The 17,352-nt window shown below is 38.4% G+C and overlaps 1 protein-coding gene across 1 annotated transcript in view; it reads right to left on the reverse strand.

Moving 5' to 3' along the window:
- Positions 1-1,198: 1,198 nt before the first annotated feature.
- The window catches only part of MICU2 (mitochondrial calcium uptake 2), a 137,528-nt gene continuing 121,374 nt past the window's right edge, over positions 1,199-17,352 (reverse strand). Inside the window, exons 8-12 of the mRNA XM_062487598.1 lie at positions 15,921-16,018; positions 7,865-8,036; positions 7,499-7,607; positions 4,609-4,766; positions 1,199-4,322 (exon numbers count right to left, since the gene is read on the reverse strand). Of these exons, the coding sequence (XP_062343582.1) occupies positions 4,218-4,322; positions 4,609-4,766; positions 7,499-7,607; positions 7,865-8,036; positions 15,921-16,018 (642 nt within the window). The 3' untranslated portion in view covers positions 1,199-4,217. The remainder of the gene's footprint in view (positions 4,323-4,608; positions 4,767-7,498; positions 7,608-7,864; positions 8,037-15,920; positions 16,019-17,352) is intronic.

The following is a 17,352-nucleotide window of genomic DNA, read 5'->3' on the forward strand; positions in this document are numbered from 1 at the left end:
GATAACCAGGACAGCAAGCAGAGCTCTGTGCTAGGGCACTCCAGTTGATGAACTGGAAACATTATTAACTCAGCCAACACCAGCCTAATGGCAAATCTGTCTCCACATATGTTGTATGATTTTTTTTTTTTTAATTACTGAATCAACTAGGAATTGTTTAATAAACAAAGGCAACAGGCAATTGCACTTGTTTGCCGATTAATTTTGTGCACGCTCGAGTCTCTCAGGCTTTCTGTTCTGCAAAGGGCTTTTGGCTTCTTGTTGGATGACATCTCCAGCTTCTGTAGGATGAGCTTCTGTGGCCAGTTGGGCACAAGAAGAGTGTGTCTTCATCTGCCATGTTCATCTTCATGTTTCCCTTGTGACCAACTGCATTACATGAGCTGCTTGTTGGGGCAACTTGGATCTCACTAATAATGACCACAACATCATTCTGGCATGTATTTTCTGTTTAGAATGACTGAAGGCTTTTTTCTGCACTGGACTAGTTTCCTGAGCCAGCTGTGACTATTTTATAGGAAAAATTAAAACTGAAGGTATGAGGCATGCTTTCCCTCTCCTGTGAGAACTCCAGCATGAGAAAACTGTATTTTTAAAGTTTGATGTACACTTATTGGTCCATTTCTATATGTTTTAGCTGAAGTATGGTCAATACACCTGACTTTATACTTCCTATAAGCAACAGGGCTGTTCCCATTCTTGCCCTTTACTGGGCAGTGATTCTTTTTTCATTCTATGCACTGACTATGTGAAGTGCTATTAAACCACAGTCCATGGCCTGGTTGTTTGTCTGCTATGCAGAACATGTACTATTCATTGTTACCTGTTTTGTTAAAACCTGCCAACTTGGTTTGAATCCAGAGGGATTTTTGCTTTTAGAAAGGGGCTTGTACAAACTGAGACACCAGAATTAATTTCTAGAAACAACCAATCAGTTTCTGTTACTTCTAGCATATCATAGTGCATTTTTGCCTTTCCTTCCTTTGGAAATGAAGAATAAATGATTCTTAGACATTATCTTAAAATAAACAAACAAACAAATACAAAAACTGTTATGGGGATACAACAACTAAAATTCTGTAAAGGAGTTATATGTTGTTAAGTAAGTGCTGATTGCACTTTTGTGCATATTTTTGATATTTTGAGACATGTTCAATGTGTTCATCTTTATTCCATGTAAAATTCAGATACAATGGGGTAGATTAAAAAAATCAATTTTATTTAGCTTTTCTATGTATTTCTGTTGAGAGGAAGAATTTTTAATGTTAAAACAAGTCACAGTTGATATGTTTAGACTGGTAGCTAGCATAAACCTTAACTAAATTATGTTGAGTATTGCTCACAGACAGGCTGCAAAAACCATACAGTGATTAAAAAGAACTAAAATGTTAACTATAAAAAATTTCTTAAAAACCAGTGTTTATCTAAATACATAAATATCTCTTTCAATATAAGATACTAAAAATGAGAAATCATTTTAAGACTGTTTTATAAAGCATTTTACATGACAAATAAGAATAAACTTACAATTAAACAGTCTGATTCTTAAAGCCCGATGGACAAGGCATCTGGCATTTAAAGGAGTTCATTCCTGGCTGCTCTTACAGGATAACTTCTGAAAATTATTCATAACTCGTAACTCTGTTTTAATTTCCAATCAGTATCTCTCTCTCTCTCTCTTTTTTTCTTTTGTACTACAGACACAAAATGTGTATAAAGCCCAAGCACATCTCTTTGCTTTTCCTCTGAACTTGACACCACCAAAGCTTTTGCTGAAAAAGAAAACTTGAAATCCCTGAAAGCAGATACTGCTGATTGCACAAACCCAGATAGAAATGAGCACTGAGGAATTAAACTTCTAGACACACTGAAGCTAAATGAGTTAATTTTTCCAAGAGAAATCCAAACAGCTTTTAGGAAGGAAGTAATTAGTAAACAAAAGAAACCACAAAAGCAATAAAAAACATCATAAACCTTTTAACTTCACACAGAATAAAATGCTAGAGAATAACTTCCACTCCAAAGTAAAAATGATTTGCCAAAATATGAACAGTAACAAATAAAAGGCAGCCTTGCATTAAAGCCAGAGCTGGCATAAAGCACACTTTGGGTGAACACACACACACACACACACACACACACACACTTTTGTGCCACAGAAGCTCTTTTTCAATAGTGTCATTTTTTTGGACAATTCGTGAAGTGCAGCTGGCCGTGGTACTGTGGTGCCAGTCCCACTGCCCCACCTTTGCTCCTGCCACCAGAAGCAACTAACAGTTTCCAAACAGACAAAGTAAATCAGCCACCTGCTATCCTGCTGCACACATAGCTCACTGCATGAGCTCAGTTTGAGGGGAGGAGGCTGAAGTGCTTACTGCATTTGGATTCTTCCGACATGGTTAATTCCATTTGGATTTTTTCCCGGGGGAAAAGGGATCCTTGATGGTCACTGGTGCCTGATCTTCCAGACAGTCTCAGGACATCCCCACAGGCATGATCTTGTTCTGGGTGCATGTCCATGACAGGACTACCAGCCTTTTCTCTTTAACACTTTAGATTAAAGCTCCAAGCAGAGGCCACGAGGGAAGAGTTGCTTTGCTGGCCTCTCGCTGTGTTCCCTAGGAGAGATCACTATGCCAAGGCTCAGGCACTAGGACTTGTCCTCAGCACAAACGTGACAGCTATTGACACATTAAACACACTCTCAGTAATCTCAGTATTCCTTATGCAGGACCTGTAGGGTTTCCCAATGCATTCTCTCCTGTCCCTGCACTGAGTGAGAACTGCCTCGCTGTCTTACCTATCATGGAAACTTCCCCTCTTCTCACAAAACAGAAATTACAACTAAAGAAATTACAACCAAGCACCACATGTTGAGCTTATTTTCAACTTTGAGGAAAACACAGCTAATGTCATGAAAAAAATAGATGGATATTACCTCACTGAGTGCTGAGATTTCTTGGTTATTTTTCTTGAGACATTTCCCTAGTCCACATTTTGGGTCTATTATCTCTGTTATCGCAAACCTGTCCTGAAAAGCTACACTTTCACCCCAGCCAAGACAAGTCAGACAACTGAGAGGGACAAAGAGGAAGGACCTTTGACAGCTTTACAGATAAGCCTACCTCCCATATACTGCGACCAGCCAGGAAGAGTGATCTGCACCTGAGTATTGGCTCCTGGGATTTTAAGAAAGACAAAGCATGTAATGTGCACACCTGTATACATAGAGATGCACCTTATGTTATTGTTAGAAAATGTTCATCTGTAATTCCTAAGTGTTAGTTTTGATCTGTGTCTAAGATCTTGGGTCTAACGTTGCATTTGGAATAATAAACATTTGTATTTGGTTTCTAATTGGACGTATTACCTCAACAATAGCTTACTATAACCTTGAATTCCTGAGATATTTTAGGTCTCCCTGTCACAACCTTTAGTAGAGATTAAACAACTACTTGTTATGCTTTCATCTTCTGTAATACAATTAAAGCAAAATAGTCATGAGTCAAATTGTAGCTACCACTATGTTTGACAGAATGCGGATTTTTTCTTTTCATTTATACTATGTGGAAGAGGTCTGAGACACTCAATGCACATTCATTAATCAATGTACAGCTTTTAAACCCTGCATCAAGCCTATCAGTCTTGTATTTCCAGTTTAATATTAACACCATATTAGGCAGACATACCAGACATCCACACAGGAACTGCCAGAATCAAGCACTAGGAACCAACACATGAGCAGATCCCCATAATAAGGTGTGAATTCTCCTTTTTGATTTAGGATAGCTTGGTTTAAAATGTGTTGTGCAAGTGATTTTGCCTTGTGGACCTCTGCCCTTGCTTGAGAAGGAGAGCTGCTGTGTTAGTGGCTGAGATGATGCTCACTCCTTCAACAGGAGATGACACTTCTGTGATGTTTCTGCCTGAGGCCATTATTCAGTCCTGTACATCCTGTATCCTACAGTGCAGGGTCAGACTCCACAGAGCAGTAAACAACACTATTCCCCAGAAAAAGAGTACTTCTCTATGGAGGTCAAAAGCTATACCAGTTCTGTAAACCAAACTGGAACAATTATAAAATTATTGCATTAGAGTCTGGGTTAATTAAACTTTAGCCAAAAAAAAGGAGCATTTTTTGATTTAGTTATTATGTAAACAGGATAGACAAACTCCCCTAGAGAAAAAATACTTAAGCAAAAGAAAAATGGACTGCTTTAAAAAGGACTTTTCCCAGTTTGCTTCCACAGTTCTTTGACTTCTTTAATGCTTTCTTTTTTCACACACTTCCAGAAACCTTGAATGCCTTGCTGCTGTGGTACCTGTTAATAAAGTTAAAGTGTGTTTAGCATTTACACAAGAAAGATTCCTATTCCCAGAGTGTGTGAATACAATACATAAGGTTGTGCTTCTGCTTCCAAAGTTCAAATGTGTAATACCAAGTTCTTAGTGGCAGCACTCCTCCCAAATTCATATGCAGTAAGGACTCCCCAGTTTAAAACTGTATCTTTTTCTACTCATTAACTCCACCTGTCTTTCTACAAGCATTTACGAGACAGTTGTAGCAATCATCTGTGGTATTTACAAACAATTATATCAGCTTGTTACCCTCAAACCTCGATGAATTCGGTTCCTCAGGACTCCAAGAAACTCGCTGTGGCTGAGGCAGTCATCTCCATCTAGATCAAAAATCTTGAAGATGGTATCCAAAACATTATCTGACAGATCCTGTCCTGTTGCCACCTTCACTGCTCTCTTGAACTCAGCTAATAAAGACATAATATTACATCACACGTGACTGAACTTGCAAAGAAAATGGAAAGCTTATAAATAGTAGGATTCTGTCCAATTTACAACTGTTCATAGGTATCCTAACTGGAGAATTTGGAATGTGTAAACTAGTAAACTACTAGGACGCCTCAGTTCATGTGTTCTTGAACTTGCTTCTTCTTTTGTAACTATTTAACTATCTTTATTAATTTTATGATAAGCTTTAGCAATGCACTACTTCTCCAGCAACAGTAACAAGTGAAAATTTTTGCTAGAAATAAATGAAAGTCTACATACTTTTGGCTGTTACCTGTTCATAGGAATGGTAAGTACTTGCCTCACTATCTTCTCATAAAAAACCTTTCCATTTTATCTTAAGCCAGTTTCATGACAATTCATTCTACAAGAAAACTCCTCAGAGAACAGTAGGTTATGATATGCTCCACTATCATAACAACTAACAATCTCCTCAGCAACTCTGCAGAAATACAGGCCATCAAATGGTCAATTCATTGCTTACAGCACACAGCTTTATATACCTGTAGTTCTGGTTTTGACAGAACTCTGCTACCTCCTCTCAAATGCTGCTGAAGACATACTGAGGATTGGTGGCAGAAAAAATTGCCGTACCTCTCTGGAGATACACTTTCCTTTCCAGTTCTTTTTTTTCTCTCTTTACACCACCATGTGCAGTATGGAAACACCCACCATCCCCACTTTTGGTCCTGCGGTGCACAGAATTCACAGTTTTGATTCAAGGAAGATGACGAAGAGTGTGGGGCTGCCACCAAACAGCAGCTCGTAAGAGTGAAAGGATTATTGTTTACTACAGCAAGCACAATCACATGAATTGGATGCATTTTTAAGGCATCATGGAAGTGTGAATTTCAAAAAGGAACTGGAGGTTATTGAAGTATAGCAGTATTGTAGATTATTACAGCAAGATGTCCAGTGAAGTCATAAACGCAATATTAACACGGCTGTGCTTTCATAAACAAATGCCATTTATAAACAGTGCTATAAATATGATTAGTTCTGAAGCTTACTAGGGGGAATAGCATTCCTGACATAGCTCTCATCTTTGTCTCTTTCAACAATTCCTGTATAAATGTAGTTGATTATTTCACAATTGGTTTAAATAGAATTAAGTGAAAAAATCCTCCTGTAAAAGGATATACCACAACTTGAAAAAGACATAAAACATGGTATGTTTAGTCTTAATTTTGTCTTTGAAAAGATGTTAACTGTTTCCTCTCTTGAAGCTGAATTTAAATCCAGACATGGCACTGTACTTTCTTTAAACATAACATGAATAAAAGATCTACAACAGTGGGGCATAACAATCTTAAAACAAAGAAGGGCCATATTATCAGAGAGAAAAGATAAGTTGTGAACTTAGAAGAAAAAAGAAGTCTAGACTAAAAGGAAGAACTAAAAGATGGTCTTATTTTTAGATAAATGTTCATATGTGTGTGAATACACACACATACATGTATTGTTCTTTGCAAACTCAGCCAGATTCAGAAGAATAAGACATATAGGCATGTGACATCCATGAGTGACCTCAGAAGCTGAGTGCTTTTGATTACAGTGGGGTTCAGTGCATAAACAGAGTAGTAATAAAAGTCACAAGTTGCAAATCCCCCAGTTTCTGTTGGTTCAAATCCCATCCAAACATTTATCCTTCAAGAATATGTATTTCTCTTTTTGTCTTCTCACATCTCTCATCTTTTTTCACATGAGTCCATCAAATATTAATTTCAATGAATGCTAATACCGCCTCACATTTCCTTAGGAACTTTTTATGTTGCTATTTTGAAATAACTTATGAGACTTGCCCTTCAAGATTAACAACTAAGTAATAACCTCAGGATTAAATCAAAAGGCATTTGTATGCCCATAAAACTTTTCACGCATTGCTTCTCTTTCTCCTATATGGGAAGGAAGCTACTCCTCTCCTTAAAATCTTTATTTTAAACCCCACTTTACAACATTGTTTCTTTTTGATAGACATAATTGCATAACACAATTCCTCAGCACAGGAAGGACATGGAGTGAGTCCAGAGGAGTGCCACAAAAATTATGTGATAATTTTTGGGATGGAGCACCTCTTCAGTGAAGAAAGGCCAAGAGAGCTGGGGTTGTTCAGACTGGAGAAGAGACACCTCAAGGCAGATTTCACTGTGGACTTCCACTATATCAAGAGGCCTTATAAGAGAGTTTTTTCCAAGGCCTGTAGTGACAGGACAAGCAAAATGCCTTTAATCTGAAAAAGGGTAGATTAAGACTGGAAGAAGATAAGGAAGGATAAGGAAGAAACTGTACAAAGTTGTGGCTGTCTCATAATTGAAAATGTTCAAGGTCTCATTGCTCAAGGTGAGAATTTGAACAACCTGATCCAGTGAAAGAGTTCCATGCCTATGGCAGAGGGTTTGGAAAAATGACCTTTAAAGGTCCCTTCCAAACCAAACTATTTCATGATTATGCCTTAGTCTGCTGTGATTAATCCACATATGACAGCACATTAGAACTTTTAAATGAAAACATTTTGGAAACCAAATCTTACTATTTTTTTTTCATGAAATAGAATTAAGTCCAAATACAGAGCAGTATAACATTTTTTGGACTTCACAGTGGTACTTTGGGATAACTCATTTACATTGATTCCATAATTAAAATGATTTTTTTTCCTTTAAGAAAACCCATACGAAAGATGAACAGCACTTACCCCGCTTAACAGGACGATTGGCTACAGTAAACATCTGCATGGCAATAGAAAAGTCTTCCAGATTATTTGTAAACTTGCAAAAAGTCTTGAATTCTTCCAAACTGATGTTCTAGAGTATCACAGAATTCAGATGATATATAATGAATATACATTCAAATCCCAATTATTCTATGTCATCATATCTGGTGGGACTTCCTGTTTAGATCCGTAGTTATCAGTTGGCCAATTATCACTGCTCTTACTTGTATAAAATTCAAGGGCTGCAATATTTCATTTGGCAACTGGTTACCTCATTAGATAACCACATTCAAATGAAAACCTGGGCATACAAAGGAGGAAGCAAAACAAAGCATACTTTGCACCAACCTCTCCTGCTTCGATTCTGTCTTTCACATTCTGCCAGTAAATTTCATTGTTTTCCTCATCAGTGAAGTACAGCAACCATGCGGCAAAGTCTTCTTTTCTCATGAAGCTCAAACCCTTTGAAAACTTGATGAATTCCATTTCTTGGACTTCCGTTTGCAGGTTTTCCATGAATCTAAGTGTAAACAGATATTATACACCACTTGATACTTCTGCTCCTGTATCACCATTACTACTTTAGCTATTAAGTGCAGCAGACACCAGCTCTGAGCCACAGACACTTTCGACATTGTTCTTTAGAATACTCCCATTGTTTTAATTTTCCCGGTGCTCGCGGATGTTTCCAGGGCTGCATTTCCAAAAGGACACCAGCAGGACGCGCTCTCGGCCTGCACAGGCAGCTGCTGCCGGCAGAACTTAAGGACGCATTGGACACCTCGGTTTTACACGTGTTTAAAAACGGGCAGATAAGGAGATAAAGGAATTGGTAAGGCAGCAGCATAATGAATGAAGGAATGAATGAAAAAGGACATGGTAACTGAAGGTCTGACACATGATTTATGAGGTTTCATATTAATAAGAGAGAAATGACATGTGCAAAGTGCCTAAAAAGATGAGGCCCATAATAATCACAAAGGTGAAAGAGGAAACTTGAAATCATTGCTGTAGGAGAAGATGACTGAAAGTATTACAGATTATAACTACATACAGAGGTTTGGCGAATCAGCTCTGTTCTCACTAGGGAGTAAGATTAGAGAGGTTTACAACTGACCCGTACAGAGTTCAGAAGAGTACAGAAAATGTTGTAGGGGTTTGGGAAGGTAAGGAGAGAGCTGTCTAAAAAAGGAAAGAGTCAACATCAAGGTTTTTTTTTCTTTTGGGAAAGAGAGAAAAACGTGAAGCATGTAATAACCTGAAGGTATAGAGCCGTAATTGTGAGTTGTAGCTTCAAATTTCCCTGGTTTGGACTAGACGGTTAGTGTTAATTTTGAAAAAGTTAACACAGACAATGCAGTGTGATCCATTTGATATTTTCCACTTCAGAAATGGGGCAATCCAAAAACAAGAGGTGATTTTAAAATAAAGGCTAAAACCAGTGGTGCTTGCCCCAGAATCCCCTCTGCATTTCTAAAGAACCCTACTGCTTTATTGAGTTGCAGAAGTTATTGACAGGAGGGAATGAAATACTCCTATACTGGGACAAAGCAATTAATTGGAGAAGAGGATAGCTAAGGGTCTGTGTAGCCAGTATCAGCAGAGGCTCATTTGCTCATCAGTGTTTGCTTGGCCTCACTGGGTTTGAATTCTTTCCCTTGAAATTACAGCATTTGAGTCCACACAGCTATCTTTAGTTCTTTAATGAGATCACTTGGACAATTAGTAGCTTGAAGCTCTGTGAAGCCTATAAGGGGTTAGCTAAAGACTGCTGTTGCAGCATAAGCTCTCCTGTATTTTCCCCTCTAACAGGTAGAGCTGCACACACGAATAAAGGGCCAACTAATGCTTCACAGCTCAGGACATGCAGGTAAATGAAAGCCTGATAGTGGAGGCAAATTCAAGTTTCAGGCTAGGGCTGAATTAGGGTAATACTGAGGAGGGGAACAAAATGCTGTCACATTTTATATGTGCCTTTTTCTGCTCTAGTCGAGGGGAGTCTAGAGTATAGCCAAACACTAAGGTGTTTCTCCACAGTCCACCTTAAGACCTGACACACTTCCAGTTCCCCCAGCTCTCCCCCTCAGAAGTGGATGAACCACCAAAGGACTGGGTAGTGCATCCAGTGTGACTGGACAGCCCTTTGTCTTGCAGAGTGGTGAGACTGCCTTGTACAGCTTGCAAACCACTCTTCTGTTTTCCGGCCCAGCTCCTGTCTTTGTAACTCCCAAGGAGACTGCTGCCTCTGGCCAGCACCACAGCCAGTGTGTGTCAGGGAGACCTGCTCCATGGGTTGGCACAAGCAGCCCTGCTGCACCCACAGCCCCCAAGAGTCTCCCCAGGTCTTTGGAAGGGAGGTTGAGTTGCAGAGGGAGAGAACAGCATGGATCTGGCATGCAGACCAGGCATGGAGTCAGCCCAGCAGAGACTGAGTACGACCACTTGGCTGCATTTTGAGAGTGGCTACCACAGGTAAGGAGGAGATGGTACCTGGGTTTGCAGTTGGCTGGAAGGCACAGCCAAGACCGTGCAGAACAATTTCTTTGATTGTAGTTTCTAACTCATGTACCGTCTAGTCTGGAGGAGGAGAAGTTGCTGAAAATGAGGTCACTTACAGAAACACGCCCAAAACTTGGATGCAGGGAAACAAGACAAGTGTTTTATTTTCTTGTATTTTTATCTATGAAAGGTGGAAATATTCTGCAACAGACTTAAGGTCTTAAGAATTGAGCTATTTATCTTGGGGAGCAAGCTCAGTCATTTGCTTTACTGGTTGCTAGCCACAGGCAACAACGCAGAAAGTGATTCTTCCACCTTTTCTGAATATTCCATTTCCTTAAGCAGACAAGCCTTGGTGACCTGCCCTCTAGCCACACCCAATAAAGGCAGGAAAGCTGAAAGATGACTAATTCCTACATGATGAGGAATGAGCCCACCAAGCTGCACATATCAGCCTGCTGAAAGGGGCAGCAAAGCCAAAGCAGACTGCCCCTGAAGGGTTGGGCTGCAGCATTTTCAGTGTGTTCTTGCTTCTGCACCCTCTTCTAATTGAAGTTCAGTTCAACTTGTAGGCTTGCTCCTGGCAAGCCAGAGTGGGCAGATTTCTTACCATATCAAATCCTACTTGGAGCAGTAGCTGAAATGTGCAATTTAAGATTTATGTGATAGTTTCCCATATTACAAAAATTAAAATACCATGATTCATCGCATCAGCATTCTAGGTCACTCTTATTCCCAGATGTGAGAGTTGAAAATGCTAATGAGGGCTTTTTTAAAGTGAAAGTTATTAAAAGTTATTAAAAATAACTTTCTGGCTAGGAAGTAAAACTTGATACATAAATGTCAAGACACCTCTAGGGATACTTGCTTTTGTATCTTCTGAATCACAGTGCAATGAGTTTCAGCTGTGAAGTCCTCAAAATGTATCCAAATACTAGAAAAAAAGCACAGGAGTGAAATTCCTGCTCTCCCAAAGTCAGTGGGATCTTGGCTGGGGACTTTGTAGGGAGTCCGAATTCAAGCACAGGAACAGGATTCTGATTGTACATATGCTCTGCAATTAAATAAATTATTACACTGGGAATACTCTTATGCTATAGTAGGCTGAAAATAAATGAAAGCTCTAAGTTTCCAAGTAACAAAAAGGAGAGGTAAACCATAAATTATTAAGATGGGGAAAAAGCTAGGAACAGAGAGCACTTTCTTCAAGACAGCCCACTTTATCCACACTCTCTAAAACACCCACGTTGAAGGCCAATGGCCAAATTTGTTATCGTGTTACAACAGCATCCAGAAACCTTATCAAGATTTATCCCTCATTTTGTAATGGGCTCTACTACAGAAAGAGGGAGTCTCCTAAGGCTTTTGGCAACTCAGCTTTAATAGTGTTAATCTGCCACAAATAGTAGTGAAAATGTAATAAAAGAGAGGAGACCTCAGGAATGCAGCTATTCCTCCTCCAAGTACAGAAGTGCTAGCATTGTATTCTTTACAGCACACAAAGAAGTAGATTGGAACACTAAAGGAAAGGTTAGGGGAAGTTTTTTTCGCACCTCTTGACCGGAACTGTCTGTGCAGAGCTTTAACACTCTTAATACACAACTGACCAGTTCCTGTCACACTGATTTATAGGAAGGGAATCTAGCAACAAAGATAGTGGTGGATATACCACCCCAGCATTTGTACCATGCTTTGGCTCCTCCTTGGACACCAAAGTCCTTCTGAGGAATTGATAACTCCCTCTGCACCAAAAGACTGCGGCAAACCAGCTGTTTGCCATTTTGCAATCTGACTTTCAAACCAGAATATAGAAAATCTAATAAAGGCTTGACCATTAACCTTTAGAGAACATTTAGACCTATGCTGGTAAATTCAGGTTTGCAAGCATTAAGACAGTTAATCAATCTCACCATTTTCAGAATTGCAAGCAAAACCCTCTTTGATTTACTGTCCTTAGCATTTCCAAATCAAACAACTCACTTTCATTTTTAAGTGTTCTGTAGAAACAAACCAAGCCACTCTTTTGCTAAGCTCACAGGAAAGGAAGAAAAACATTTTTCTCAAGCTCTTTACTAAATATTTAGGAAATACTCAGATTGAGTTATGACAGGAATATCATGGAACCAGATTTTGTTGCTGTTCTCCCCTTCCTCATTGCCTGATCCTGGCTGTAACTGATGTAATCTCTTATGTATTATGGCTCTCTCTACACGCACACACATAGATAAAAGTGTAGGAACAGAGACAAGAAAGGAGGCAATCATACTCTACTTCTGCAAAGCAGTTCCAAATCCCCAGATGAAAATCACTGAAAATGTACAAGCTGTCATCAAAGCAGAAGCACAGAATGCTGGCTGATGATGACACCTGAAAGAGATCCTGCATCCATGCACTGGCACACACACATCACAGCCCCCCAGAAATGTCAGCACTACCAGTGGGGTCCAGCCTGGATCATTGTGGCTTCTTAATGGAAAGGTCCCAAATAAAATGTATCAACGAATTCAAAATACTGAAGGAAAGAAACAGGATAGGTAGGGAAAAGGCATGATCTGTGCATGGTTATGCAATTTGTGACCTTCAATCTAAAGCAGAAATTAAAAAGAACCATAATTAAAAAATATTTCTGGTACAAAATTCTATTAACTGATGAAAAGTTTGGAAGCAAGAAATCAAGTAAGAAAATGACATAAGCTGGACTGAAACATTAATTTTCCTCATATGATTAAAAGATGCTCATTGTTTAACCATACTGGGTTTTGTCTTTTTTTGTAAGACATCCCAGAAACAAAAGCAACAATCAGAGAGTTTTTTGAATATTCTTTCCATACTCTCTGCACTTTCTTTTTTTCATTCAAGCAGAATGTGAGAGATTTAAGCTTGCTTGGGGACAGATTACAGAAAAAAAATCACAGCGTCGTAAACTGTTTAGGGAGTGAAATACTGTCTCCTCTTCTATTTGGGATTAGACGTACTTAAACAAGATTAGTAAGGGACTTTCTCCAGGGGGAAAAAAAACCCCAATGTCTGTCAGGAAGAAATATTTCCTATACCTAGAAAATGAAACAGTTTTTTACTCAGAATAAAAGATAGTACATTTGATATAGTTGGAAATTAAACCACCAGTTAATTTTTTGGGGGGAGGAAAAGACAAAAAAATTATTTCTGTATTAAAAACCAGGAGAAATCCACACAAAAGAATAAAAAAGCCTTGAATTCTGGGCACATTCTCTAAGACAGGACCTGGGATTAGAAGATGACATTATTGTTGAAGTGTAAAACTAAGTTGTGTCATCTGAAACAGAAACTTGTTCAGATCCTCTGAGAAGAAAGATGGCTTCCTGTATTAAATCTACCTTTTTTGTTACATGATTTTAGGCTTCCTGCATATTCTTCTATATTTTCTTTAAATATCACAGGAGAATCCTGTTCCAGCTGTATTTGACTAAGAGGCCACACTTTTAGTAGTGATATACATAAATATACTCCAGAAATGTATATTTCCTAACATTTGCCAGGGAAAAACTTGCTTTTGAAATAGTAAATTCTTATTAATAATTACTATAATGTCTTATGTTAAGGACAATACAACAAATAAGAACCCATCCAGCAGTCTGGAGCTGAGCATGTGTTCCCTAAGTCCTCCCTCAAGAAGCCTGAAGATCTCTGCAAGTACCCTTACATCTGATGGAAACATTGCCTGAGGATTGTCTTCGTGTGTATCAATACCTGTGATTTCCCAAGAAGTAAGCACGAGCAGGAGACAGATTCCTGACCATTTTCCCTCCCTATTCTCAGCGTGCCTCCTGTGTTCAGGGCAGTAGAAAAAGAGGCACAAGAACTGGTTTACATCAACCTCCCATTGCCCCAAGGGACAGTTTCCATTTTCTTTGTGCCATCTGAATGCAAAGAAAGGAGAACAGGGCAAATTAATTGCTCTGGTATATCGACTGTGGCTGTCTGACATTTTTTAATTGTTTGGATTGTAGGCTAAAAGGCTTGGACAATGCTGGTGTACATGTACATACAGATGGTTGCACACTTACAAAAGGATTTTATAATGTGACACAAACTGAAAAGAGGGGGTATGAGGAAAATGTAAGTAAGTAATGAGATGAGAACAGTGGTTTCAGCTTTCAGAATTCCCATGTAAGTACAGTGAAATTTCAGAATGAAAGCATTCCTGTTTTTTGGGGGGGATTATTTTTGTAATTTTTGTGGTTATTCTTTTTTTTTTCTTTTGGGTGGCTTGGTGTTGTGGTTTTTTTTTTGTTTTTTTTTTTTTTTTAGTTTTAAGGACTCTGCAGCACAGCAATATCTGTGTATTTAACTAATGTGACAAGTTTTAGTGCGTCCTAATCAAACATAATCACCTCTACTTTCTACTAGGTACTAGACTGATCAATGGAAAAGCTTTCTAGGCAAGAACTTGAAAAATGATAAAAGCATTTACCATCATTATTTTCTGCTTTTGACAATGATCTATGTCTGTACAGCTCATCAGTCATCTCTTGTAAAAACAGTATGGCACTTTGATCAAACAGCCAACAATAGCTTCCCGCAGAAGGTAAAGTGTTATGAGAGGCCATCAGATAGAAATCACATTTTCTCTGAACAATAGGAACCCAGAAATGATGTGCTCGATTTACTTGCAAATAAAATCATGTGAAAGGTGATATCCTCGCAGAGGTTAAAAAGACAGCGATCCTTTTATTCACCTTTCTGCGTGTTAAACAAACTCCACTGTCACGCTGCAGCTGAGATGGAGTGTCTACGCAGTGATAAAGAGGCACATTCCAGCCCTACGAAACATAACTGCCACTGTTGAAAAATTACCTGCATTAAACCTTACACTTATCCCACAGATTTTAAGAGCAAGATGTGGGAGTTTGATTTTGATTACAGGCCTCTATCTGTGTGGCAGGCAAAGGTCTTTAACCTACGCGTTCTGAATGTACAAGGTACATAGTTTCATCAGTGTCATGCCTCATTGGGTCAATGTAGGATTTTATCTAAAACCTGAGGCTTTTCAGTTTACACTGTATATGCAAACACAACCTTTTACTGGTGCTCTCTGCCTTTTGTTTCATTGAGAGGATCTATGGTATTTATAGAAAAGGGAGCTGGAGACATCTTAAATGTATTTTACTCACTTAGATTCCTATTGAGCTGAGGTCTTCAAAAGGGAAAGGTTGTTTATTTGAAGACTGGTATGTACCAGAGCCACTGGAGCCAAACACTTTTTAGTCTACTGATTGCAAAAACATTCATTTTTAAGAGGGCTGCCACACATTCTCCACTTCTGAATACAAACTGAAATAAGACACATTATTCTACTCTATTTTTGCAGCCTGTAAATGACTGATTATTTTTGTAGAAAAGGTAATACTGATGTAGATAATCTTCTTGTGATGTCATGCTACAATATGTGTGTCAAGATTCAAACAGGTATCTGCATAGTCCTACTGCAAAAGTACTTCAAAGGGTAGAGGAAAAGGCACTGTAAGTTGCCTGTAGCTTACCATTACAGCTGTAATGGGAAAGGAGGTAGCTCAGAAATTATTTTTTAATTGATTAGAAGTCAATTTTTGGTGATTTTGTCATAAAAAACACTGATTAATCACATTGTTTCAAGCTATGCCACCACACAGCTGCCAAGAATGGGAGTCTCAACCCTCGTGGCCCACTGCTGCTAGGAGTTAGCACGGTGCTCAGCTCCTGCAGAAGCAGACTCTAGGAGCTAAATGGGGAATTCCATCATCCAACATTACGAATAATCTCCGCTTCATTGCTCAGTTTGCTGAATCAACCCACTGTGATGTCAGATAAATGTCAGAGCTGGGGTAAAGCACAGGGGGTAGAAACAAGACTGGCTCCTGTTAGGCTTGCCTAGCTGAAAAAATACCTGAAAAACTCGGAAAAGCGAAGTTTCTCCTTTCCTTGTTTTCCAAAGAAATGTACCAGCAACACGGTATTAACACCACAGCTGTCCAGTTCTCTTTCCTATAAAAAAAACCAAAACTATGTGATTGTTATGCATTGCATGATCATTACTATTCACCTGAATCTAAAAATATTCATTTGAACTAGAGTTTCCCAAGAGATACTTGAAATTTAATAACTGTTCCCAAAGCTATCATGCAGCATATCTCAGAGATGAGCAACTCTTCCACATTGACTGCTAACAGTGTATTATAAGTTCTGCCTCTAAATACTCTGTATGAAAGATAAGAACCATTTCCAACCACCATCAGTGCATTTTACTATAATATTTTATTATATTTATTATTAAAATGGAGAAGGTTGCAAGTTAAATCTTTAATAATATTCATTCTTAGGTGAACAGAAGGCTTAAATAAAGTTAATATCTGTAAGGAAGTTTTTAGTTAGGTATTTCTAACATGTTACAGCCATTTAAAAGCATTCATAGTCGTCTTATAAATGAAGCTAGGAAAATGCCAACACTGACAATGCTCTATTATAATATGGTCTTAAAAGGACTCTTGGAAATGTTCAGGGTTAGTGACTTTCCTACAAATATTTTTAAAATCTGAAGAAGAAATTTCTGCAGAGAAGGAATACACCCTGTTTCATCTCAATCTTTAATAAGCCTAAACCCACACATAATGCTAGATTTCTGCTCTATTCTTCTTTCATGACTAGCATACTGGCATTTCATTGAACACAACAAAACAATAAGCAACATGAAGAGAGATTTTTAAAAAAAAGTCTGTAGGGATTTCAGCAAACTATTCTTATGACATCTAAATAGCCTCTGTGTCTTTTATCTGGTTGAAGAAGTAAGATGAAAGACAAGAGTCTATTCATAAGATTTAATACTAATGGTTATTTAGCTTTCAGCATCATCAGTAGCAAGTCCCATTAGTCCCTCAAGTTTCATGCTTACTGCATATATGACACAGTTATTTTACAGTTAAAACAGTAACATTCCTCATTTCTACTACAAGCTACAGTTCACCAAATGCCAGTGATATGAGTTATGTATGAGTGAACCTAGAAAAAAACACTTTTCAAGCCATATGCGAACTGTACTTACTGAACTTTTATCATTTAATGGCAGGCAAAGAATATTTAAATACCCACAAGATCCATCCTTCTGAAGTTTAAACACTTCAGATTACTGTGAAGACTGATGCATAAACATTGGTATATGCTTTTTTGAAAGCCAAAAGTCAAACATTCATGTATGCTTATTTGAAATTCAAACCCAAACTATTTATATCAGAAAGCAAAGTTTTCTAAAGAGAAACAGAGAAGAATCCACATATCCCTTGCTGCAGCTAGATTGTAATCTGCTTTTTGTTTTTCTTACGTGT

The sequence above is a fragment of the Cinclus cinclus genome, chromosome 2 (genome assembly GCF_963662255.1).
Source record: "Cinclus cinclus chromosome 2, bCinCin1.1, whole genome shotgun sequence".
Taxonomy (NCBI): Eukaryota; Metazoa; Chordata; class Aves; order Passeriformes; family Cinclidae; genus Cinclus; species Cinclus cinclus.